This window comes from Ziziphus jujuba, chromosome 1 (assembly GCF_031755915.1).
Source record: "Ziziphus jujuba cultivar Dongzao chromosome 1, ASM3175591v1".
Taxonomy (NCBI): Eukaryota; Viridiplantae; Streptophyta; class Magnoliopsida; order Rosales; family Rhamnaceae; genus Ziziphus; species Ziziphus jujuba.
Window position 1 is genome coordinate 39,985,784 of NC_083379.1, and position 26,934 is coordinate 40,012,717.

Below are 26,934 nucleotides of genomic sequence, written 5' to 3' on the forward strand. Positions count from 1 at the left end.
GGTAAGAAAGCAGTATGAGATAGTTTTCTAATTTGTGAAGCAAAGTGCATTATATAGTTTATAGTTCTGTTTTTTGTCTATAAAAAGTTAATAAAATTATATTAATCCGATAAATAATATATATTTACAATGTGGAAACATTTTAGTGCTTGAAAAGTACTTAGTCAGATTTTCTTGCAATTTAAAGGCTAAGTGGGATACTTTTTTGTTTTTTTTTGGAAGTCTTCAGACAATAGACTAGATGTTAAGAAATATATATGAATAATTTGGATGTGTGGGATCATTTATATATGAGCATTAACATCAGTAATAAGAATTGTATTCTTGCTTCTTATAATAAAGATTCTTATAAAAAATAATCATACTCTGCTTTATTAGAAAAAATAAAAAAAAAAATTGTAAAAGGATACGTCAACTTGTATACTTCCATCAGGATCTTTTGACACCATCCATCAGAGTAATACGTATAAAACTCTGTTTTATTAGAAAGAAAGAAAAACTATAATAACGTCGAAGGCCGTCCGATTACAATACTATATTGATCAATTTAATATTAATCTGTTTTCTTTTTTGACTTTAGTGGAAAATAAATTCCAATTGACTGCTTAGTGCATTATCAATACAAAATTTGGATTGTTGTTCATGTACCATACAAATTAACTATGTTAATATTTAGGTGACATGAATGTTTATGTATTAAAAGTCAATTTAAAATTTGTACTCCAATACTGCTGTGTAAAAATACTATTAATTAATTATCTATTTTTTAATATATATATATATATATATATTTTTTTTTAAATATTGACAATTTAAACAAAATTTTGGTTTTAAAGAAAATTTGCAATGTCTAATAGAGTTTCTGAAAATACACATTCGTAATGTCAACGCATCATGTTTAACTTGACCTTTATTTCATACAATAGCATTACAGAGCAATTTTTAAACATCTATTAAACTCCAAATTAAATTAAATATACTCCCTTAACCAGTGTTCATAGTGCATAAGAGCTAGCCAAAATAACCTTATCAATATTTTTTTCTTTTTAACAGTTCTATAACAGGCTTATCACTAGCTACATTGGTCAAATATTAAAGGGTAAATACATATTGGATCTTTTCTTTCTTATTCTCCAATATATCCAGTAAAAAAAGATTAGGGATGATAGGAATAAGGAATGGGAATTAAGCAGAGATTGACTTTTCTTCTGGCAGACAAGCCAAAAGCTTCATTCATATCAAGATCTCCTGGCTTCATATGGTTGGAAAGTTTCCAATCAAAATGAAAAATCAATTGGGCTAGAATCAGCTCCACAACTGCCATGCCAAATGTGATGCCTGGACATATTCTCCTCCCAGCACCAAATGGAATGAACTCAAAATCTGCCCCCTTGTAATTAACCACTGAATCACCAAAGAACCTTTCAGGGTAAAATTTGTTAGCTTCATTCCAATGCTTTGGGTCTCTTCCAATTGCCCATGCATTCACAATGACCTTGCTTTTCTTTGGTATGTCATATCCATATATGACACAGCTTTGGCTGCATTCTTTTGGAAGTAATAAAGGAACTGGAGGCTGAAGCCTCATTGTTTCTTTGATGACTGCTCTCAAGTATTTTAGTTCTTGAATTTCTGTTTCGCCTACATTTGCTTCCCATGGAACACCCTTCTAACTTCAGATTGTGCCTCTTTCATAACTCTTGGGTTTTTCACCATTTCAGAAAGTGCCCACTCTAGAGTTGTTGATGATGTCCCACTCCCAGCAGTGAAAATGCCCTGAAAACAATATTTACTTTTGCTTTCAAATTGGTGGTATGGTGGAGGATTTTCAAAGCATAAATAATATATAAATAATATAAGTACGGAGATAGTTTCCAGGAGATCAAATGTCAGGACCCATACAGAATTCCTTCCCCGGAACCCTAGACAGCCCTGATCCCAGGGAAACCCTACCGAACTCTCCAACGAAAAATCCGGCAGAGCCTCCCCTAAGGGATTTAATTACCACAACTACCTGCACTGAAAACACACTTCTAAAAATATCCCCTTATTCCTCCCACAAACTACAAATTGTTTCCACAAATTTCAGCACTTCAAAAATAAAACAACAGCAGCAACCCAGTGCATAAAAACAACGACACGTCCAATACAGTATACAGAGCATTATACGACAAATGTGGAATCTATAAAATGACGGATAAGAATGTAATACAAGATAGAGAGGAAAAAGGGAAGAAAAACTTCTTGAACCTTCGGCAACGAACTGAGACGTTGGGCTCGCCCCGGACAATCAACGTCTCCAACCTGGACCTAGGGGAACGGAATTTAAGAGTGTGAGATGCTAATCATCTCAGTGAGTGACCCTATCTACTAAACACCTTTAATAATAATAATATAAAAATAAGGAAATTTAATTAACCAGTACCGAACAATTAAATAAATAAATAAATAAATAAACAATTGAAGTAATACTTTCTCTCAAAACCCTCACTAGTCACTCCGTTGGAAAAGTTCCCCTTTTAAAACATTTTCACAAAACCCGATGTACGTACTTCCCAAAAACCAAGGAACCAAACGAATTAATAAACAACAAATAAACAAATAAATAACCCAAATATAAATAAACTGCAATAAATTATAATAAATCATTTTAGAACACCTTTGGGGTTTTAAACTTTAATTGCAATTTACACCGACAATTACACCTGACGCACCACACCATATATCGGTGATGCCCTCCGATACCCAGCGTCCCGAGCACCGACTGGCGGGAGGTTAAAGAGAGAAACCTGCAGTGGTCACTTCGGCGTCCCGACAGTACCGACTGCTAAAAACCATCAACCCGGCCAAGGAGGGGGGCGGCTGTGCACAACAATAACCTTGCCTGCCCACGGTCCAATGGCAACTCACGGGTGAAGTAATAACCGTGCGCTAAACCAGATAATAACCGCGCACTACCACGTGTCCATACACCATACACCAGAACACCAATACTGTATGAGTGCGTCAAAAAAATAAACAATAACAACCAACCGTACCGTTTTTCCAAAAACCACCGTGGGAAGTATACCATATTTTCACAAAACACCATCCCACATATTTTTATTTAAACAACCCGGTACGAAACAGCGATAACCAACAAACCACAATTTTCCTCGAAATACGAGATGCAACCATAAAAATACCGCGGGCATAATTTATAAAATATAACCAAATATTTTCGTAAAATATTTAACCCAATTATGCCCGGAAAATCAAATTTAAAACCACGTACAAATACTACTAAAATTCACTTTGCTCATGCATAATAAATTAAACAACAATATAATTCATAATTAAATCACCATAAAATAATAATCGGGAATTTCTTGATGATCCCAAAATTTCCATTTATTACCACTGGTAAATATATATATAAAATAATATTTTTCCCGATTGTATTTAAAATACACCACATGAGCACAATTTTATAGATACCAAATTAATACCACATAAATACAATTAATTACCCCAAAAATATTTTTAAAGGTGGGTCACTCACCTGGAGCACGCAATTAACCCATAATCCACCACGGAATCACGGAATCAATTCTACGACTCACCGGTGCTCCTAGAACAAAATTCACAGACAGTCAAATAAAATAATATTTTAATCGGATAAATAATACCCGGTACCCGGAGGGTCAAACACAAACTTTAACCAAAATGGTCGAATGATATACCGAATCGAAGCTCGTGGAACGAGGATCACAAATCCGGTCTCCATCGACCCAAATTCCGCCGGAGGTGGCCGGAATTTGATCGGAAAGTTTCGGCCGGTGTTCACTTCCCCATATCTCGCAAACCACTTCGAATTTCTGGGATTGGAGGCCATTTTTGGATTCAGAGGACCCAAAATAGGGGGAGAGGAGGCTCAATTGGGACTGGGCTGGCCGGAAAACACAAGAAAAGAGGAGAGAGAAACTTGGCCGGCCGGCGGCTTCTCCGGCCCGATCGGCGCGCGTCCGGCGGCGGCTGGCCGTGAAACTTGGCGGCCAAGCTCGCGAGGTGGCAGGCTTCCTTGGTGGCTGGCGCGTGAGGGCTATGGGTGGCCGGAATTCAAAAACACGGGAGAGAGAGAGGGACGGCCGCAGGGAAGAAAAATAACTGTGTGTGTCGTGTGTGTTTCGGGGAAGAAGAAGGGAAAAAAGAAAAAAAAGAAAAAGAAAAAGAAAAAGAAAAAGAAAGAAGTGGTGGTGTTTTCCCACGTGGGGAAAAGAAAAGAAAAAGAAAAAGAAAAAGAAAAAGAAAAAGGAAAAGAAAAAGAAATAATTAAATAATATTAATAATAATATTATTATTCAAAAATAATAAAATAATTTGATTTTTTTTTTTTTTTTTTTTCACATGGTTGACATGTGGCATTTCACCATGGTGACACATGACCATCTTCATTAAGTCACATGTGGCACATCGTTATGCGTGTAAAAATAATAATAAAATAATACAGTATTTGAAAAACTTTACAGGCCCATAACTTTCAAACCACATGTCCAAATCGGACGTGCCGCTAATCTACGGACTCGTATCGACGAGCACTTCACAAACATGCATGAGTCAAAGCTCAACCTTGCATGAATAAAAAGTCAACTCCGGCACCCCTTGGACAGTTTGGACCTCAACTCGTTTTGCTCAAAACTTTCAAACCGTAGCTCCGTTTTCAACGTGCTACCAGTCTACGAACTCGTGCCAACGTGTACTTCGTAACGATACCTCAGTCAACCTAGAATTCCAACCGGATCAAAAAGTCAACTTTTGACCCCTTCGGTCAACGGTCAACGGTCAACCTCGGTCAACGTGCAAAAATTTCCGACATGGTTCGGGACGGGGTGTTACATCAAATCTGTGTGTATAATATGTTAAATACTGCAAACCTAATTGTGTAGCTCATTCACTTGATGCATATGAATTAAGCCATTAAAATAATATGCAAAAACCTTAAGATATAGTTTAAAAAAAAAAGAAAAAAAAAAAAGGATAATAATATAACTTGCCAACAAGACCGCCTTGATGTTGCTGTTTGTTAGGGGATGATCAAGCTGATCACCATCCTGATACTTCAAGAGAACATCAACCAAATCTTCATGATCATCATCTGCTTCTTGTTCATGGGTTTCGGTGCTTTTCATGATCTTCTTTTCTTTGTGGTCACTTAAGATGTTTCCAAGTATCCTATCAGCCTCTTGATGCACTTTCTCAAGTTTATGCCTCAGTCCACCAATCTGTTGAAGCATTTTAATAGAAGGGTACATGTCTGCAATATAAAATCCTCCTGCTAGCTTCCTGATCTGCTTGGCAAGCTCTGTATATGCTTCTTGATCCGGGATTTTTTTTCCAAAGGCTGTCCTTCCTGTTATACAGTCATTTAACGAAAAGATTTTCTCACTGAGATTGATGGCTAATCCTTCACTTGAACGTATAGTTTGAATCAGATTTGACACCTCCTCTTCTCTTATTGATCGAAACGATTTGACCCGTTTTGCACTTAACAACTCCATGCTGCAAATTTTTCTTAGATATCTCCAATAATCCCCATTTGGAGAAAAGGAAATTCCTGTAGAATCATAAGCTAAGATTTTGGCAGCAAGAAGGAAAGGCCTATTAGCAAAGATGGTGACATGAGTTTTGAGAACCTCTTTGGCAATTTCGGATGAAGAAACATTGATATTTGAAACTTCACCAAGCTTTAAATGCATGATAGGTCCATATTTCATGGCCAAGTTTCTCAAGGCATGATGGGGTAGTATGCCATGAAGCTGGTGCATGTTTCCTATGATTGGTAGCTTCCATGGTCCTGGAGGCAACGTTGGGGTTGATTTCTTGCTTTTGATTCTCCACTCTATGTCGGATATCCCAAACAAAAAGATGAAGGAGGTAAAGAAGGCAGAAGAGGAGGGAATATGTATATCCATGGATATATATATGGAAATGGGAAACGTGGAAGAGATAATGCTAGTGCATGTACTTATGCTTAGTTAGGTAGTGATACATATGGAAATGGGAAAAATTTGTGTGGCCATAAAAAACCCCCCCAACAAATTAAGATGAAAGATACCCTCCCTTTAACCAAAATATTAAAGTGAGTAGATAAAAAAAAAGTTGGGAATTTTAAATAATATTGAATATGCGAAGTGCTTGCAATGGTAGCGTTTATGAAGTTTTATTTTAATTATGTTTAATTGGCTTGTGTTTTGAAGTATATAAAGCTTTAAGAAACCAGCTATAAGTCTAAAGGAAAAAGAAAATTGATAACCATTTCAAGAGGAAAAAGACAAATCTATCTCAAATTGTTTATAAAATAGACATATTTTGATAAAATTTTTGGTTATTATTATTAACCACTATGTTACAATCATTTACCATTCCTGCATGCTTGATCTTTCAGACACAAATAAAAATAGAACATCCGACGCGTTACCAATAAGGGGTAATAGTTGACCAAAAAATCAAAATTAGTTCTAGGAGATAGAGCAAAAAGCAGGGAAACTTTTATTACTACTGCTTACGCTTAGTAAGCAGAAAGTTGTAATATAAAAATAATACAACTCCCTTAAATGAATAGAACAAATAATAGAGAATATTTATTATTATATATACATTGATTATGCCAACTCCCAAAGTTTGTATCTTGAAATATTTTATTTGATAAAAGGATTAAGTCCACTATTGTTATCCTAGATTTTCAAAATTTTATAATTTAGTCTCTCACTTTCAAATATAGTAATTTAAGTTTTTAATTTTTAGTTTATTAAAGATTGATCTAATCTTCAATTGATAAACAGAGAGGTAATGGTTCCATCTATGAGGGGTTATCCATCCCTTCTTTAATCTTGTCTACGTTGTTAGAATTGCATCCATCCTGTTAAAATTTGAGATTAAACTAATATAGTAATAAATTAAAAAAATTAAAATTGCTATTTTTGAAATTAAAAGATTTAAATTGCAAAATCCTAAAAGTTTAGGATATCAAAATCTAATTAACCCTTTGATAAAATACTCAAAGTTAGATATCATGCACGAAGGATTGAAAATTTTTTATTAATGAGAATAGAACAAAAGCATGGAACTTAAACTAATACTGATAATGCTTATTAAATAGAAAGTCGTAAAGGAGATATAATAATAATAATAATAATAATAATAATAATAATAATAATAATAAACATCTCCACATGTATGTAATGGAATCTTCAATTTGATAAAGTACTCAAGTTATCACACTCGGCAGATTCAAAAGAATATAAAAGCGAATAGAACAAAAGGCATGGAGCTTTTTTATTTTTATGTTGTTTGTTAATGGAAAGCAAGAAACTTAAATTAATATTGATTATGCTTATATCAAATAGATAGTTCTAAGAGACAATACTGAAACTTGGAATCTGTTATGTTTATAAGGTTATATGTTCCTTGTGGTAACCCTAGGTGGAAGCAATATACGTTTATAGCACACGCTTAACAAATCAATAGCACGTTTTATACAAGCTATAAAAATGTTCACATTGTCTCTTAAGTTAGAATTTTATAATTAGTTTATCCAGAATTTCAATTTTAATGGATAAAGTTGATAAAATTAATCATATATAAACAATTCATATAATTTTTTTAATTTATAACCTGTTTTATTCTCTAGTTAATTTTATTTTTGTGCAGTGTAGAGGACTAATATAGCCAAATTCATTTTAGAAACTGGCATGATTAAATCAAATTAGTAAGAAAAAAATAGTTAAAGGAGCAATTTGAAAGTTTTTATAATTTTTGAGAAGCAAAATGCAAAATATGTTATAGTTTTTTTTTTTTTGGTCAGTAAAATGTGCCATAGTTTGGTGAATAAAACGAAATTAATCCAACAAATTATATATTTTCGAAGAATATATTTATAATGTGGAAGCATTTTAGTGGTTAGAGACTTGACAAATTTTCTTGTAATTAGAGGCCAAGTGGGAAGATGGTTTTAGAAAATTATCATATCTTTCTCCGGAGAGAGATTGATTATGCCAGCATAAGGTAGGCCACGTAGGACAGCAAAGTAATTTTTTTTTATAAATATGAGCATCCACAACTCTATTAAGAAAATCAAACTTTGCTCTATTAGAAAGAAAACTACAACACAAAGGACAAAGCTGTCTCACTATATATTTCCATTGGCATCATTTATTAGCATCCACAAGAGTAATAAGAATATCAAACTCTAATTTATTAGAAAGAGGAAAACTTACATTACAAAAGCAGTTATAAAGTTAATTGGAAAAGTTATTGACGAAGTACAGGGCAAGATAGTTCAAAAAACAGAGTGCAGGATACAAGGGTGTTAATTAAGTGTAATTAACCATAGAAATTATGATTTTCTAGTTAAAATTTTCAAGATTTTGAACTATGCATCGTAAATGTTGTATCTCTAAACAAAACCTGAATCAAGATTGAAGAAATTAAATGAGAACAAAACCTCTAAATTAAGCTAACATTTATCATATAGATATATACCAGGGTCAACCACCAGAGTCTTTAAATTTCACTGAAATCAAAATCTTGAACCCCCAAGAAGCCAAATTCTCAAACCAAAACTCAATTGTTGAACCTTATTGATTAGCGAGTGCATCTTTATTACCAAGACACACTCACAACATATTGTCACTGTGAAAACAATTAAAGCAAAAACTTCCAACTAACATGCATTATTAACAACAACAATTGCAAAAACTAAAAAACACAGAAAATTAATGAACATACGCTACTTTCTCTCTTTCTTATAATCTTATTTAACAGACAAATTAGGATGGTGGGGAATGGGAATCAAGAACAGATTGGCATTTTTTTTCACAGTCAAGCCAAAGACCTCAGTCATGTCTAGATCCTCTGGCTTCATATGATTAGGAAGTTTCCAATCAAAATGAAAAAGCAACTGTGCTAAAGTGAGCTCCACAACTGCCATACCAAATGTCATTCCTGGACATATTCTCCTGCCAGCACCAAATGGAATGAATTCAAAATCTGACCCTTTGTAATCGATTTGTACTGAACCACCTTCAAGAAATCTTTCAGGGTAAAACTTGTCAGCTTCAGTCCAATGCATTGGGTCTCTTCCAATTGCCCAAGCATTCACAATCACCCTGCTTTTCTTTGGTATTTCAAATCCATTAATAACGCAGCTTTGGCTGCATTCTTTTGGAAGTAACAAGGGAGCAGGAGGATGAAGCCTCATTGTTTCTTTGATGACTGCTCTCAAGTATTTTAGTTCATCAATTTCTGTTTCATCTGCATTTGCTTTCCCACGGAATACCCCTCTCACTTCAGATTGTGCCTTTTTCATTACCATTGGGTTTTTCACCATCTCAGACATTGCCCATTCTACAATTGTTGATGATGTGTCACTTCCAGCAGTGAAAATGTCCTGCAACAAGATTCTTTGTTTTCAAATTGCTAATACTGAGGAGGATTTTCTTAAAACAAAATCCAGGAGCAGCTCACAAGTGCTTAAAGGTGCAATCATTAGTGTCTGAAGGCGCCTATATATTAGGGCTTATAGGCTGTTTTTGAACTTTAACTTTGGTTCAGGATCTTAGATAAGAGCTTCGTTGAATATATATATATATATATGCTAATTAAGCTATGTAAAATGTTATTGTAAGTACATTTCTTTAAGATCATTTTATAAGACATGAAAACTAAATATGTATGTAATTACCAACAAGGCTGCTTTGATGTTGCTGTCTGTTAGAGGAAGATCAAGCTGATCATAATGCTGAAACTTCAAGAGAACATCAACCAAGTATTCCTGATTATCATTTGCTTGTTGTTCATGGGATTTAGTTCTTTTCATGATCTTCTTCTCTTTATGGTCATTTAAGATGTTTTCGAGTATCCTATCAGCCTCTGCATGAACTTTCTCAATTTTATGCCTCAGTCCACCAATCTGCTGAAGCATTTTAATCGAAGGGTACATGTCAGCAACATAAAACCCTCCTGCCAGCTCCGTGATTTTCATTGAAACCGCTTTGTATGCTTCTTGATCTCTGGATTTTTTTCCAAAAGCTGTCCTTGCTGTTATACCATAACCTAATGAAAATATTTTGTCACTTAGATTGATGGCTGATCTTTCACCCGAATGTATGGCTTCGATGAGATTTGACACCTCCTCTTCTCTTATTGATCGAAACGATTTGACCTGTTTTGTACCTAACAACTCCATGCTGCAAATCTTCCTGAGATGTCTCCAATAATCACCATAAGGAGAAAATGAAATTCCTGCACAATCATAAGTCAGGATTTTGGGAGCAAGAAGGAAAGGCCTGTTGGCAAAGATTGTGTCATGGGTCTTGAGAACCTCTTTAGCAATTTCGGGTGAAGAAACAATGATGTTTGAAACTTCACCGAGCTTTAAATGCATGAGAGGTCCATATTTCATGGCCAAGTTTGTCAAGACATGATGGGGTAGTGGGCCATGAAGCTGGTGCATGTTTCCTATGATTGGTAGTTTCCATGGTCCTGGAGGCAACTTTAAGCTTGATTTCTTGCTTTTGGTTCTCCATACTATGTTGAATACCATGAACAAGAAGATGAAGAAGGTAAAGAAGGCAAAAAAGGAGGGAATATGAATCTCCATGGGAAGATGTAAATTGGAACTTGAAAGAGATAATGCTAGTGCATGCGCTTGTGCTTAGCTAGGTAGTGATAAAGAAGCGCTTTTATGCCAGTTAATTTGTGTGGCCACTAGTTATTATCATATAAAAATAAAAAAAAATAAAAAACTAAAAAAATTGGTTGGCCACGAGCAAAACCAAACAAAGATGAAAGATACCCCGCCTCTCACCAAGTAGAACAATAAATTGGGAAATTCAAGTAATACTAATGAATGTGCTATGGGCCTGTATGGGCTTAGTTTGGGCCCATGCAATGAATTGGACTAGAATGACTATACTGAGTTAAGTTCAGAACTTTTTATCAAAAAAACCAAAAAAAAAAAAAAAAAAAAAAAAAAACCAAAACAAAACAAAAAAAAAGTTATGTTTAGTACCATGTTTGATGCAAATTTTTTTTTTCCTTTTTAATATATTGGATTGATTAATCTCACTGAAATGCATAAATTTAGCTGTTTCTATTTCATCAATGACCAATGACCAGCGTTGATCAGTCATTGACGGGTGTTGACCAATTGTTGGTTGGCATTGACAGAAGTTGAACGGTCAAAAATTTTACGGAAATTGCACTGGAATTTAGCTAAGTGCAGAAATAATTTTCTATTAATTTAATTGTAAATTTATGTTACAAATTATTTAAAATAGAAAAGTAATATTTTTCAATTCAGTCCAATTTCCGTTATGTTCCAAACAAGTGATATACTAGACTATCCAATCCAATTACAGATGGCAGAAAAAAAAAAAAAAAAAAAAAAAAACAGCAAGTACAAGATTGGAATGGAAGTATTTCTAGGGAGTGTGATAGGGGGATGCCACCCTTGCCCCAGTCCCATCCTGCTCTGTTGCCATTTTTAAATCCAATCCTCTACTTACAAGCCAGAATATAGTTTAATACCATGATTCAAATAAACTCTAAGTTTCTAGCTTAAGGTGGGAATTAATATCCAACATATCAAATTGTCCATATGCATAGAAAATTAATTTTTGAGAGGTGGAAAAATTACAAAAAAAGAAATAATAATAAATAAAAAAGCATGGAACTTAAATTAATATTGATAATGCTTATTAAGTCAAGAAATATTTTTTGGAATCTTGTAAAAATCATATATCAAATTTTTGTGAACTTGAAATATGAATAAATCTACTAAAAACAAAGTGATAACAAAATTTAACAATTGCCAAATAAAAAACTTTACTAAAAAAATATCAATGTATCAAATATCTTAATAATATATATCAATATATCAAAATAACTTCAAAGCCTACTAAACAAAACCCGAACTTAAGCTAACAAATGCCTACTATGAATATTAAATCCTAACTATAAATAAGGACACCTAGAGGAAGTTCAAAGCTTTGTAAATATAATATTTTTCTTTTCTTCCCAATTATAATGCGTGTTTTGCATTTAAACACTAAAAATTTTGATATTTTCCTCTAAATTATGATTTTATTGTCAGTTTATATTCTACATGCATTTTCAATATATATATATACATACATAAACTTGATCAAATTAACCATATACATTCCATATAACTTTGTTCCTAAACTGATCAAATTAACCATATACATTCCATATAACTTTGTTCCTAAACTGTTTTATTTTGCTCATATTTATTTTTATATGGTTTGGAGGACTAATTTAGCCAGATTCTTTTCAGAAAATTGCATGATCAGACCAAACTGATATGTGAACGATAATTTAAAAAACAATATGAAAGTTACTATAATATAGAAGTAAAATGCAAAATATATAATTGTTTGTTTTTTTATAATAAAATGTGTCATAATTTGGTCAATAAAATTATATTAACCCAATAAATTATACACAGAAAAAGACATTTATAATGTGAACATATTTTAGTGCTTTGAGACTTTGTCCATTTTTCTTGCAAGTGGTAAAGGCCAAATGGGAACACGTTTTTGCTTGCTTTATCCATATATAAAGGTATGAATACTAAGAATCAAACTATGCTTTTATTAGATAGAAAACTACAATCACATCTCTAAATGCTACTAAGCTTTTATTAGATAGAAAACTACAATCACATCTCTAAATACTACTAATAATAATAACAACAGACAAAGCTGTCCATTATATTAAGCAATTTTTTCTCCACTCCATATTTCCATTGGGATCTTTTATGAGCATCCTGCATCCACAACAGTAACAGCAGTCAAATTCTGCTTTATTATTAGAAAGAAAGAAAACTAAAATCTAAAAAGCTATCCCATTATTTAGAGCGCCCCCCCTTCTCTAGTTAATTTTATTTTTGTGCATTGTAGAGGACAAATATAGCCAAATTCATTTTGGAAACTGGCATGATTAAATCAAATTAGTAAGAAAAAAAAATAGTTAAAGGAGCAGTTTGAAAGTTTATATAATTTTTGAGAAGCAAAATGCAAAAGTATGTTCTGGCTGCAAAATATGTAATAGGTTTTTTTTTTTTTTGGTCAATAAAATGTGCCAGAGTTTGGTGAATAAAACGAAATTAATCCAAACAAATTATATATTTTCGAAGAATATATTTATAATGTGGAATCATTTTAGTGGTTAGAGACTTGATAAAATTTTCTTGTAATTAGAGGCCAAGTGGGAAGATGGTTTTAGAAAATTGTCATATCTTTCTCTGGAGACAGATTGATTATGCCAGCATAAGGTAGGCGACGTAGGACAGCAAAGTAAATTTTTATATATTATATATATATATATATGAGCATTCACAACTCTAATAAGAAAATCAAACTTTGCTCTATTAGAAAGAAAACCACAATCACAAAAGGACAAAACTGTCCCATTACACTGAGCAATTATTCCGCTCTATATTTCCATTGGCATCTTTTATTAGCATCCACAAGAGTAATAAGAATATCAAACTCTAATTTATTAGAAAGAGGAAAAAACTTACATTACAAAGGCTGTTATAATGTTCCTGGAAAAGTCATTGGCGAAGTATAGGACAAGACTGTTCAAAAAACAGAGTACAGGATACAAGGGTGTTAGTTAAGTGTAATTAACCATAGAAATTATGATTTTCTAGTTAATATTCTCAAGATTTTGAACTATGCATCATAAATATTGTATCTCTAAACAAAACCTGAATCAAGATTGAAGAAATTAAATGAGAACAAAACCTCTAAATTAAGCTAACAATTAGCATATACATACCAGGGTCAACCACCAGCCTTTAAATTTCGCTGAAATCAAAATCTTTACCCCCCAAGAAGCCAAATTCTCAAAGCATAAGTCAATTGTTGGACCCCAATGATTAGTGAGTGCTTCTTTATTACGAGTACACAATCACAACATATAGTCGCTGTGAAAACAATGAAAGCAAAAACTTCCATGTGACATGCATTTTCAACAGCAACAATGGCAAAAACTAAAAAAATACAGAAAATCAATGAACGTACACTACTTTCTCTCTTTCTTGTAATCTTATATTACAGACAAATTAGGATGGTAGGTAATGGGAATCAAGCACAGATTGGCATTTCTTTTCACAGTCAAGCCAAAGACCTCAGTCATGTCTAGATCCTCTGGCCTCATATGATTAGGAAGTTTCCAATCAAAATGAAAAAGTAACTGTGCTAAAGTGAGCTCCACAACTGCCATACCAAATGTGATTCCGGGACATATTCTTCTCCCAGCACCAAATGGAATGAATTCAAAATCTGACCCTTTGTAATCGATTTGTACTGAGCCACCCTCAAGAAATCTTTCAGGGTAAAACTTGTCAGCTTCAGTCCAATGCATTGGGTCTCTTCCAATTGCCCATGCATTCACAATGACCTTGCTTTTCTTTGGTATGTCATATCCATCAATGACACAGCTTTGGCTGCATTCTTTTGGAAGTAATAAAGGAGCAGGAGGATGAAGCCTCATTGTTTCTTTGATGACTGATCTCAAGTATTTTAGTTCATGAATTTCTGTTTCGTCTACATTTGCTTTCCCACGGAACACCCTTCTCACTTCAGATTGTGCCTCTTTCATAACTCTTGGGTTTTTCACCATCTCAGACATTGCCCATTCTACAGTTGTTGATGATGTGTCACTTCCAGCAGTGAAAATGTCCTGCAACAAGATTTACTTTGTTTTCAAATTGCTAATACTGAGAAGGATTTTCTTAAAATAAAATCCAGGAGCAGCTTACAAGTGCTCAAAGGTGCCATTATTAGGGTCTGAAGGCGCCTATATATTAGTGCTTATAGGCTGTTTTGAACTTTAGCTTTAGTTCAGGATCTTAGATAAGAGCTTCATTGAATATATATATATATATATATATTTATGCCAATTAAGCTATGTAAAATGTTATTGTAAGTACATTTCTTTAAGATCATTTTATAGAACGTGAAAAATAAATATGTATGTAATTACCAACAAGGCCGCTTTGATGTTGCTGTCTGTCAGAGGATGATCAAGCTGATCATGATGCTGAAACTTCAAGAAAACATCAACTAAGTATTCCTGATTATCATTTGCTTGTTGTTCATGGGATTTAGTTCTCTTCATGATCTTCTTCTCTTTATGGTCATTTAAGATGTTTTCGAGTATCCTATCAGCCTCTGCATGAACTTTCTCAAGTTTATGCCTCAGTCCACCAATCTGCTCAAGCATTTTAATCGAAGGGTACATGTCGGCAACATAAAACCCTCCTGCCAGCACTGCGATTTTATTTGATACCGCTTGGTATGCTTCTTGATCTCTAGATTTTTGTCCAAAAGCTGTTCTTCCTGTTATACCACAACTTAGTGAATATATTTTCTCACTTAGATTGATGGCTGATCCTTCACTCGAATGTATGGTTTCGATCAGATTTGACACCTCCTCTTCTCTTATTGATCGAAACGATTTGACCTGTTTCGCACTTAACAACTCCATGCTGCAAATCTTCCTCAGATGTCTCCAATAATCACCGTAAGGAGAAAAGGAAATCCCTGTACAATCATAAGTCAGGATTTTGGGAGCAAGAAGGAAAGGCCTGTTAGCAAAATTTGTGTCATGGGTCTTGAGAAACTCTTTGGCAATTTCGGGTGAAGAAACAATGATGTATGAAACTTCCCCGAGCTTTAAATGCATGAGAGGTCCATATTTCATGGCCAAGTTTCTCAAGGCATGATGGGGTAAGATGCCATGAAGGTGGTGCATGTTTCCTATGATTGGTAGTTTCCATGGTCCTGGAGGCAACTTTGGGTTTGATTTCTTGCTTTTGGTTCTCCACACTATGTTGGATACCATGAACAAGAAGATAAAGAAGGTAAGGAAGGCAGAAAAGGAGGGAATATGAATCTCCATGGCAATGTGTATATTGGAACTTGAAAGAGATAGTGCTAGCGCATGCAGTCGTGCTTGGCTGGGTAGTGATAAAGAAGCCTTTTCAGTCCACTTAATTTGTGTGGCCACTAATTAATATCATATAAAAAGAAAAGGAAAAAAAAAAAAAAATTTGTGTGGCCACGAACAAAACCCAAACAAATATGAAAGATACCCTGCCTCTCACCCAAATATTAAAGTGAGTAAAACAATAAGTTGGGAAATTTGAGGCACCCAAATATTAAAGTGAGTAAAACAATAAGTTGGGAAATTTAATTAATACTAATGAATATGCTATGGGCCCGGTTGGGCCACTGCAATTGATTGGAGTAGAATGAGTATATTAAGTTAAGTTCAGAACTTTTTGCCAAAAAAATCATGAAAAAGAAAAAAGAAAAAAAGATTGTTATGTTTAGTACCATGTTTGATGCAATATTTTTTTGCCTTCTCATTGGCTTTTTAATCTATCGGATTAATTAATCTCATTGAAATGCATGAATTTAGCTGTTTCTATTTCATTAGTGACCAATGACCAGCGTTGATCAGTCATTGACGGGTGTTGACCAACTGTTGACCAGTTGTTGGTTGGCATTGACAGATGATGACCACTCAAAAAGTTTACGGAAATTGCACTGGAGCTTAGCCAAGTCCAGAAATAATTTTCCATTAATTTTATTGTAAATTTATATTACAAATTATTTAAAATAGAAAAGTAATATTTTTCGATTCAGTCCAATTTTTGTTATGTTCCAAACAAGTGATGTACTAGACTATCCAATCCAATTGTAGATGGCAATTTACCCCATCATCCTATTTAAATAAACTCTTTAAGTTTCTAACTTAAGGTGGGAATTAGTCTTCAACATAATCAAAATTGTCGTATATATGGATAGTTAGTTTTTGAGCCGTTGAAAAATTATAAAAAGGGAATAATTAAAACAAAAAGCATGGAACTTAAATTCATATTGATAATGCTTATTAAATCAAAAATTCTATAAAGACTGACAAAAAGTTAACCATTCCAAAAGTTTTTTTTTTTTTTTTTTTTTGGGAATCTTGTAAATATCACATTTCAAATATTTGTGAACTGGAAATATGAATAAACTTACTAAAAACAAACTGATAACAAAACTTAACAAATTGCGAAAGAAAAAACTCTACTAAAAAAATATCAATGTATCAAAATATCTTAATAATATATCTATATATATATATATATATATATCAATATATCAAAATACCTTCAAAGCGTACTGAACCAAATCCAAACTTAAACAAACAAAATACCTACTATGAAATTAAATCCTAACCATAAATAAGGACAATTAGACGAAGTCCAGAGCTTTGTAAAATCCTTCTTACATTTAATATAATATTTTTCTTTTCCTCCAAATCGTAATACGTATTTTGCATTTTGGCTCCAAAAATTTTCATATTGTCCTCTAAATTATGATTCTATTGTCAATTTGTAGTCTATATGCATTTTCAATAGATTAAACGTAAACTTGATCAAATTGACCATATATATTCCATATAACTTTGTTCCTAAACTGTTTTATCTTGCTCTTGTTTATTTTTGTATGGTTTGAAGGACTAATTTAGCCGGATTCTTTTTAGAAAATCGCATGATCACTCTAAACTGATATGTGAACAATAATTTAAAAACAACATGAAATTTACTATAATATAGAAGGTGAAATGCAAAACATATAATAGTTTTTTTTTTTAATTTTTTTATATCAATATAATGTGGCATAATTTGGTGAATAAAATTATATTAACCAATAAATTATACATAGAAGAAAGACATTTATAATGGGAAAATATTTTAGTGCTTTGAGACTTTGTTAATTTTTCTTGCAAGTGGGAAACGCCAAATGGGAACATGATTTTACTTGCTTTAGCCATGTGTAAAGATATGAATAGTAAGAATCGAACTTTGCTTTTATTAGAAAGAAAACTACAATTACATCACTAAATAATAATAATAATAGACAAAGCTGTCCATTATATTGAACAATTTTTCTCTGCTCTATATCACCATTGGGATCTTTTATGAGCGTCCTGCCTCCACAATAGTAATGGTAATCAAATTCTGCTTTATAATTAGAGAGAAAGAAAACTAAAATCTCTAAAGCTATCCCATTATTCAGAGCAAAAAAAAAAAGCTTTCCCATTATAATACTATATGGATTCAATCATTACTCTGTTTTCTTTTATTTATTTATTTATTTTTTTTGTTGACTTCTGTGGAAAATTAATTTCAAGTGACTGCTTATAAGTCATAAGGCTTCGAGTGACATGGCAAAATCTGTTGACTTTTTAACAGAGAAAGTTTAAACTAGGTGATTTTTTATTTATTGGAAAATTGTTAGCAAAGTAAACGGTAAGACTGTCCAAAAAAAAGAGTGCAGAGACCAAAATTAACATTTCCAAGATTTTGAGCTATGTATCATAAATATTGCATCTCTTAAGGAGAAAAAGAACCTATAAAAGTTGACATTTATCAGATAGATACCAGAGTCTTTAAATTCCATCGAGAACTCAGATTCTCACATCCAGAAATCAAATCTTGAACTCCAAGAAGCCAAATTCTCAAACCAAAACTCAATTGGTGAACCCCATTGCTGCGTGAATGCTCTTTACCAGCACAGACTCACAACATGTTGTCACAGGGAAAACAATGAAGGGAAAAGTTCCAAGTATAAGAGATATTGCAAGAATGCTGTATTTTCATTAATCAGAATAAGAGTATTTATAAAAATCCATCATAGCTAGAGAAATTTACCTACTGCTAAGAATAAAAGGAAATAAAAGATAACTTTCACTACAATTATGCATATATTGTGATACTGGAAATGATGACAGTTTATTGCCTTTCACCAAGTAACATGATTACATTCACTACAATTATGCATATAGTGTGATACTGGAAATGATGACAGTTTATTGCCTTGCACCAAGTAACATGATTTACTTTCCAGCAACATTTAGGCATAAAAAAAAAAAAAAATGCAGAATTAATGAATGTACTGTACTTTCTCTTTCTTATAATCTTATATGATAGGGAATGGGAATTAAGCAGAGGTTGACTTTTTTTCTCACAGACAAGCCAAAGACCTCACTCATGTCTAGTTCCTCTGGCTTCATATGATTGGGAAGTTTCCAATCAAAATGAAAAAGCAACTGTGCTAAAGTGAGCTCCACAACGGCCATACCAAATGTCATGCCTGGACATATCCTCCTACCAGCACCAAATGGAATAAATTCAAAATCTGACCCTTTGTAATCAATATTTACTGAATCACCAAGAAATCTTTGAGGGTTAAACTTTTCAGCTTCAGTCCAATGCATTGGGTCTCTCCCAATTGCCCAGGCATTTACAATCACCTTGGTTTTGCTTGGTATGTCATATCCATTAATAACACAGCTCTGGCTTGATTCTTTTGGAAGTAGCAAAGGAGCAGGAGGATGGAGTCTCAGTGTTTCTTTGATTACTGCACTCAAGTATTTTAGTTCATGAATGTCTGTTTCATCTGCATTTGCTTTCCCATGGAACACCCTTCTCACCTCTGACTGCCTTTTTCATCACCACTGGGTTTTTCACCATTTCGGACATCGCCCATTCTATAGTTGTTGATGATGTATCACTTCCAGCAGTGAAAATATCCTGGAACAGGGGATTTATCTTTTAATTTACTTCAATTTGTTGACAATGCTATATGTATGTATGTATGTGCGTATGTACTTCCCATTCTACGGTTGGTGATGTTGTGTCGCTCCCAGTAGTGAAAATGTGCTGAAGCAGTTATTATTTACTTCAATTTGTTGGCCACAACTTATTTGAGTGTTTTAGTATAAATTTTTATATGAATCTAAGTATCTTAAACACCAGAGGTATGAACTAATTCTACAAAATGCATATGCTTTTATTTTTTAGTACTTCCCAAAATATAAGATTTCAATTATATCAGTTGACTTTGGACAATTTTAATTTTTAGTATTTCCCAAAATATAATATTTCGTGTATGTATGTATGTATGTATGTATGTATGTATGTATGTATGTAAATGCTTACCAACAAGACGGCTTTGATATTGCTGTCGGTTAAGGGATGATCAAGTTGATCATCATGACCATCCTGAAACTTTAACAGAACATCAACTAAATCTTCCCTATGATAATCTTCTTCTTCTTCATCATTGTGCTTTCTCTTCATCATCATCTTCTTCTTCTCTTTATGATCACTTAAGATGTTTCCAAGTATCCCATCAGCCTCTTCATGAACTTTCTCCAGTTTCTGCCTCAATCCACTTATCGATTGAAGAATCTTAATCGAAGGGTACAAATCTGCAACATAAAATCCTCCAGCAAGCTTTGAAATTTCCATGACAATCATCATATATGCATCTTGATCTCTGGATTTTTTCCCAAAGGCTGTCCTTCCTATTATACGATTACTTAGTGAATTGATGCCCTGTGTTAGATTGAATATGGGAACTGATCCTTCACTTGAAGTGTTATATATTGTCCTGATGAGATTTGATACCTCCTCTTCTCTCATGGATTGGAACGATTTGACCCGTTTGGCACTTAACAGTTCCATGCTGCAAATTTTCCTGAGTTGCCTCCAATAACTCCCATATGGAGAAAAGTTGATGTCTGTGAAATTGTAGGCAAAGATTTCAGCAGCAAGAAGGAATGGCCTATTGGCAAAAATTGTGTCATGGGTTTTGAGAACCTCTTTCGCAATTTCCGGTGAAGAGACGATGATGTTCGAAACTTCACCAAGCTGTAAGTGCATAAGAGGTCCATACTTGATGGCCAAGTTTGTCAAAGAGCGATGAGGAAGTGAACCAAGAAGCTGGTGCATATTTCCTATTACTGGCAGTTTCCATGGTCCTGGAGGTAATTTTGGAGTTGTTTTATTTCTTTTGGTTCTCAATATTAGCTTTGATACCATGAACAAGAAGAGGAAGAAAGTAATGGATGGAATAAGAATCTCCATAGTAGGAGAAATTTTTTGGTGCAGTTGTGGTGATTTAGCTACACTGAGAGAAAAACATGAATAGTGAAAGGCCGATAATAATGTATACTCTGTAATCTTTTGTAACTAAATTATATTTTTAACTGGGATAAATTTTTTTGTAGTGTGAACTATCACACTTCCAAAACATGATAACTCAACTACTGTTTTTGTTACACCATGTGACTTTTCAATTACGAGCAATATGGAAATGGAATAGGTAATTTGATTGATACATTTAGATAACCTGGTTGGCCAAATCAATTTATAATACCTTTCCAACTTATTATTTCTTTTTTAATATGATAGTGTATTCGAAATCTCTTGGTAATTGTCAATTCAGCAACATGTATCACTATTATTTTTCTTCTTTGATACTCGATAATGTATGACTTTACTAAAATAGAATACAATTCATAGTTTTTTCACATTTGACTTTTCTTTTTGAAAGGTAGTTCCAGTTTGAATATTTTCAAACACACGCCGCCGTTCGACCGCTTGGCATTGAACAGTAAAATTGACTGATTTATTTGTGATGAACTTGAAAAATAAAAATAAACTAAATGAATAAATATTTTCCAAAGCAGATAGTTTTTCAGATAAAATTAACCAGAACCAAAGCAGTTTTTATTTTTATTTTTTTCTATGGTAGATAGTTACGGTGCAACTTGCACAATAAATATATTTTAATGCTTTCACAAGCTTTTTTTTTCTGTTTTTTTTTTTTTGGGTCATTGCAAATGGAAAGAAATAGCGCAATTAATAATTATCCACCAGTCCAAAAAATTGCTCTAGTCGAACTCAATTAATATTGTCAAATTCCAAAAGAAACAAAATTAAAGGAAAGCAAATTGGCATTATATGAAGGTTTAGGAACGACATCGCATCGATTAAAAAATTGGGGGAGCAAATTGTAAGTTGAGTGGACGTTTAGGGAGAGATTATGCCATTTTTCCATAATAAAATTAGGTAAATTATAATATAACCCCAATTGAAAAAAAGTTAAAGTGCATGCCCACATGATACCAAAACTAAAATTATTAATTTTGCCCCCCAAAAAAAAAAAAATAAAACTTAACTTATGAAACCAAATTGAAAATACAGAACCCAATTTAAAATTGAGGGCAAATTAAATAGGGACATCAAAGGCCAATTAAACAGGTACACAATTTGAACTAAACTTTATTCAAACACATTACAAGCTTACATTTTGATTAATTACAATATAAAAAAAGAATCCCATATTTTAAAATGAATAATTCTGAATAACATGCTTATTATCACAGGATGAACAAGCTGAAATTTTCTTATGTAGAAAATATATTAGGATGATGAGGAATGGGAATCAAGCAGAGATCTACTCTTTTTCTGCTAGATAAGCCAAAAACCTCAGTCATATCTAAATCTTCAGGCTTAAAACCACTTGGAAGTTTCCAATCAAAATGAAAAAGCAACTGAGCAAGAATCAACTCAACAGCAATCATACCAAATATCATACCAGGACATATCCTCCTTCCAGCACCAAATGGAATGTATTCAAGATCTAGTCCTTTGAAATCAACACTATTATTCAGAAACCTTTCAGGGTTGAACTTCTCAGGCTCAGTCCAATGCTTTGGGTCTCTTCCAATTGCCCATGCATTTACAATCACTTTGGTCTTCTTTGGTATGTAATATCCATTCACAACACAGCTCTGGCTTGTTTCTTTTGGAAGCAACAGTGGAACAGGAGGGTGAATTCTCAGTGTTTCTTTGATAACTGCTTTTAAGTATTCCAGTTCATGGATTTTCGTTTCGTCTACGTTTGATTTCCCATCGAACACCCTTCTTACCTCGGATTGTGCCTTTTCCATTACATTTGGATTCTTCACCAATTCTGACATTGCCCAAACTATAGCTGTTGACGATGGCTCACTCCCAGCAGTGAAAATGTCCTGCAACCCAAAAAAAATAAAATAAAATAAAATAAAATAAAGATGGGGACACCATCAATAATGCTAATTTATAGCTAATTGATAGTTTGAAGAGGCTTAAACATGTATAAAAACACGGTATATTTTTTTTTTTTTTGGTTATATTATAATCTACTGTCTAGCTAATTGTAATAATAAAGTAGGTCGAAATTTTCTTTATTTTATGAAAAAATGGAGAGAATAATAATTTTAATACTTTAGCAAATACGACGTTGTATTCTCAACAAAATCATTATAAATTATTTAAAACTCCTCCAGTAGAAGAAAATAAAAATGTTTTGGTTTTGTCAGGAATTAATCCACCAAAATGAATTGGAAATTGAAAAAAAAATTGTAATTGAAACCAAAGAACTAACCAGTCAATTTATCTATAATTAAAACAAAAGAAGTAGTATAATAGATATTATATTATAAATAAGTATATTCTTTTAATTACATATTTCATTTACTATTAACTAACTGTATCAACTAATTATATTTATAGAAGAGATAAACCAAAAATACACAAAAATAAGTGTAAAATAGCTTAAAATTAATAAAAGAAATGGAAAAAGAAAAAGTTTAAAACTCTTTCCAGGTGGCCGATCTAGAAATTTAATTAAGGGGGAGCACCATTGTATAACGAGGATATTTTTGAAGGCAATGGTAATATATATATAAATTACTACTTTAGCTTAATACTTATATATGAAAAAATTTTATTTAAATAAATTTTAAATTTCAAATTTTAAATTAGAATTTATTTGTTATAATTCGGCGTAAAACTGAGATGGCTTTTTTTTTTTTTTTCCCCCTTAAGATAAGAACCTTTAACTTCTGAGCAAAGTTAAAAAAATCTAATCAAGTTAATAAAATAAAAGTTTTGATCATATAGTTACCAATAATTACTTGAAAAGAAAGGAACGTTTAGATTGAGTAATGATATAAAATAATTTCACTTAGTTCCCATAGGAAAAGGCAGTTTATGAGGAAAAAATAACAATTTAAAACAAATGCTTTATAAATATGTAACGGAAATAATACATTTTTTTAAAAAAAGGCAGTTCTATCGACTTATAAAATATATTAACTATGCTACGATCTGTTTTAAAATTTATTTTAACTAGGTTTTTTAGCTGAAACGGATGTGTTATATTAACCCCCAAAAAAAAAAAAAAAAAAAAGGGGCAATCATACACATACAATCATGATGCCAACGAATCAGCTTGTGGCGTGATAACCTCCACAATCCTCTTCCAAAATGTTTGTAAAATCATTAGAGCTTAACAAAAGATTAATTAGACCCTTCTTTGCATTAGACAAGCCCCATTTGGACGTGTAATGTGCCAACAAAGTAAAATTTATTTTTACTAGTTATATCAATAATTTATGCATATTTTAATGACTTAAAGTTGAACTTACATATGCTACAATTTATAATTTTTCTTAATCCCTTTTAGGCGTTGTTTGAATATTGGAAATACAAAATGAAAAAATAAATTAGAGGGAAAAATATATATATATATATAGAAGAAAAAAAAAAAGGAATTTTTCTTACGTTTGGTTTAGCAATTTGCAAGGAAAAAAAAATTTACATGTAGTTTTTCACAAACATGAGAGAGAGAGAGAGAGAGAGAGAGAGAGAGAGAGTTATGGAGAATAGAGAGAAAGATAGATAGAGAAGAGAGAGTTACAAAAGAGAGACAGGAGAAAAAGTTATAGAGGAAAGAAAGAATAGAGAGAAAAGAGAGGAGAGAGATTATACGAGAGGGTTACAGATAAGTAAGGGAAAGAAGAGAAATAAAAAAACAGAATAGAGGGGATCACAATAGAGATGAGAGAGACAGAGGGAAAAACAGAGATAATCAATACGCAATTATAATGTATCTAATAATTGTTTTTTAATATTTAAAACTATTTAAGAGATTTTAATAGAAAATATTGTTAAAATGTTAAAAAATTATTAAAATTGTAATACAGATAATATATTTTACAGTATGAATAAATATACCAATCAAAACATTTTAAATGGGGCACGTGCCCCTTGGACCCATGTAACCTGTCTTTGCTTGGGACAAACATTCACTAGATCTACCAAAAAAGACAACATTACGGAGGGGAACGTGCCGCTGGAACCCATGTGGGTCTGCCTGTACCTGGGACAAACATTCACTATAGATCTAATTCAAATTTGTTCCAAGATTTCAATTTTTTTATTTATTTTTATGCCATGCAAATGAAGTATATATGCCTTCATCCCAAAACATCATAATTAAAATTTATCTAGCTGACTTTGAATAATGGACTTTTAACTTCCCCCTAAAGGGGTGAACATATTGCCAAGTAATATTAGTACATAATAAAGTAACATATTTTGTTAACGTTGCTCTACTTTTACTATTTACCAAAGCTTATCAAAACTATCAGTTTGAATTTGAATAAGGAGCTCAGTTGATGCCCAAAAAAAAAAGTTTAGCATTGATTTTATATTAACAAAAGAAAAATGAAAATGGATGACTTTGCAAGCCTTCATATATAGGTAAATCATACAAAAATAAAATAAGTTTTTATATAATACAATTATTATTATGAATGAAATCAGACATTATGAATAGGTGATAACCATCTAAAATTATTAAATTTGCATAATTTATAAAATATAATCGTTATAAATGACTATTTCCTACTAAATAGTGAACAACTTTCCCTTTGATAATATTTTCATATTTCCTTACATGTATATATATAATGTGCTTACCAAAAAAACTGCCTTGATGTTTCTGTCGGTTAGGGGATGATCAAGCTGGCCACCATCCTGAAATTTCAAAAGAACATCAACTAAATCTTCCTGTTCATCTGCCTCTTCATCTTCATAGAATTCACTTCTTTTCATCCTCTTCTTTTTATGGTCACTTAAGATGTTTCCAAGTATCCTATCAGCCTCTGCATGAACTTTCTCAAGTTTATGCCTCAGTCCACCAACCAGTTGAAGCATTTTGATTGAAGGGTACATGTCTGCAATATAAAACCCTCCTGCAAGCTTTGTGATTTCCTTGGCAATGGTTATGAACGTTTCTTGATCTTTGGCTTTTGAACCGAAAGCCGCCCTTCCTGTGATCCCATAATTCAATGAAAAGATTTTCTCTGTAAGATTGATTACTTGCCCTTCACTCGAATATATTGTTCTGATGAAATTTGATACCTCCTCTTCTCTTATGGATCCGAACGATTTGACACGGCTTGCACTTAACAATTCCATGCTGCAAATTTTCCTCAGCTGTCTCCAGTAATTCCCATATGGAGAAAATGAAATGCCAGTAGAGTCATAGGCCAAGATTTCTGCAGCAAGAAGGAATGGCCTATTGGCAAAGGTTGTGTCATGGGTTTTGAGAACATCTTTCGCAATTTCGGGCGAAGAAACAATGATGTTTGAAACTTCACCAAGCTTCAAGTGCATGAGAGGTCCATATTTCATGGCCAATTTTCTCAAAGAGTGATGGGGAAGTGAGTCAGTAAGCTGGTGCATGTTTCCTATTATAGGCAGTTTCCATGGACCTGGAGGTAACTTTGGTGTTGGTTGTTTGGATTTGATTCTGCATAAGATGTGGATCATCATGACCAAGAAGAGGAAGAAGGTGAAAAGGGCAGAGGAGGACGGAATGTGGATCTCCATGAATTATGAGATGGATGGGAATAGTTCAGAGAATGCTTGGTTCAATTGTGTTTAGTGACAGAGAAACTGCTCTGTTTTGTACCAGTTTTAACTATTAAAATATTGTGTGCACATGCTAAGTAGTGCAGGGAAAAAAAAAAAATAAATAAATAAAAAATCGCTAAGATGAAAGATGCCACTCTCAGCCACGAACAAGTTTGGCACAAATTGATTCTCGAAGGGTTGATTAAATTAAATACACTTTTTAAAGATTTTTACACTTTGCCCCTTTGAACTTTAAAATTTGCTTACAT

General features: G+C 32.8%; 3 protein-coding genes and 2 pseudogenes across 4 annotated transcripts; all 5 read right to left on the reverse strand.

The window, feature by feature from the left end:
- Positions 1–915: 915 nt before the first annotated feature.
- Positions 916–5,819, reverse strand: LOC132799273 (desmethyl-deoxy-podophyllotoxin synthase-like; annotated as a pseudogene).
- A 2,767-nt stretch (positions 5,820–8,586) lies between these two features.
- LOC107433280 (cytochrome P450 71D9-like) lies at positions 8,587–10,710 on the reverse strand. Its single transcript, XM_060815029.1, has 2 exons — positions 9,722–10,710; positions 8,587–9,427 (listed from the first exon to the last, which is right to left on the reverse strand). Exons 1-2 carry the CDS (start codon positions 10,637–10,639, stop codon positions 8,792–8,794), a joined length of 1,554 nt encoding a protein of 517 aa, XP_060671012.1. The 5' UTR covers positions 10,640–10,710; the 3' UTR covers positions 8,587–8,791.
- A 1,916-nt stretch (positions 10,711–12,626) lies between these two features.
- Positions 12,627–16,038, reverse strand: LOC112490112 (cytochrome P450 71D9). 2 transcript variants are annotated; one of them, XM_060815150.1, is made up of 5 exons: positions 15,055–16,038; positions 14,091–14,751; positions 13,846–13,993; positions 13,586–13,642; positions 12,627–12,829 (listed from the first exon to the last, which is right to left on the reverse strand). In XM_060815150.1, the coding sequence occupies exons 1-2, from the start codon at positions 15,970–15,972 to the stop codon at positions 14,116–14,118; spliced, it is 1,554 nt and encodes a 517-aa protein (XP_060671133.1). In that variant the 5' UTR covers positions 15,973–16,038; the 3' UTR covers positions 12,627–12,829; positions 13,586–13,642; positions 13,846–13,993; positions 14,091–14,115. The 2 variants fall into 2 exon arrangements, with proteins under 2 accessions (XP_060671133.1, XP_060671130.1); XM_060815147.1 differs by having other exon boundaries at positions 13,846–14,751; positions 15,055–16,037.
- Positions 16,039–18,889: 2,851 nt separating this feature from the next.
- LOC107433288 (desmethyl-deoxy-podophyllotoxin synthase-like) lies at positions 18,890–21,030 on the reverse strand (annotated as a pseudogene).
- A 1,293-nt stretch (positions 21,031–22,323) lies between these two features.
- LOC107433299 (cytochrome P450 71D9-like) lies at positions 22,324–26,712 on the reverse strand. Its single transcript, XM_025070937.2, has 2 exons — positions 25,727–26,712; positions 22,324–22,950 (listed from the first exon to the last, which is right to left on the reverse strand). Exons 1-2 carry the CDS (start codon positions 26,639–26,641, stop codon positions 22,324–22,326), a joined length of 1,542 nt encoding a protein of 513 aa, XP_024926705.2. The 5' UTR covers positions 26,642–26,712.
- Between the last annotated feature and the right edge of the window lie 222 nt (positions 26,713–26,934).

What these genes read in the sequence shown, in the direction of transcription:
- LOC107433299 (XM_025070937.2), bottom strand. Translation starts at nt 26,641, where the DNA reads ATGGAGATCCACATTCCGTCCTCCTCTGCCCTTTTCACCTTCTTCCTC. An exon ending in ACATCAAGGCAGTTTTTTTG is followed by an intron (nt 22,951 to 25,726) that starts GTAAGCACATTA and finishes TTTGGGTTGCAG; the next exon opens with GACATTTTCACTGCTGGGAG.
- LOC107433280 (XM_060815029.1), bottom strand. Translation starts at nt 10,639, where the DNA reads ATGGAGATTCATATTCCCTCCTTTTTTGCCTTCTTTACCTTCTTCATC. An exon ending in ACATCAAAGCAGCCTTGTTG is followed by an intron (nt 9,428 to 9,721) that starts GTAATTACATAC and finishes ATCTTGTTGCAG; the next exon opens with GACATTTTCACTGCTGGAAG.
- LOC112490112 (XM_060815150.1), bottom strand. Translation starts at nt 15,972, where the DNA reads ATGGAGATTCATATTCCCTCCTTTTCTGCCTTCCTTACCTTCTTTATC. An exon ending in ACATCAAAGCGGCCTTGTTG is followed by an intron (nt 14,752 to 15,054) that starts GTAATTACATAC and finishes ATCTTGTTGCAG; the next exon opens with GACATTTTCACTGCTGGAAG.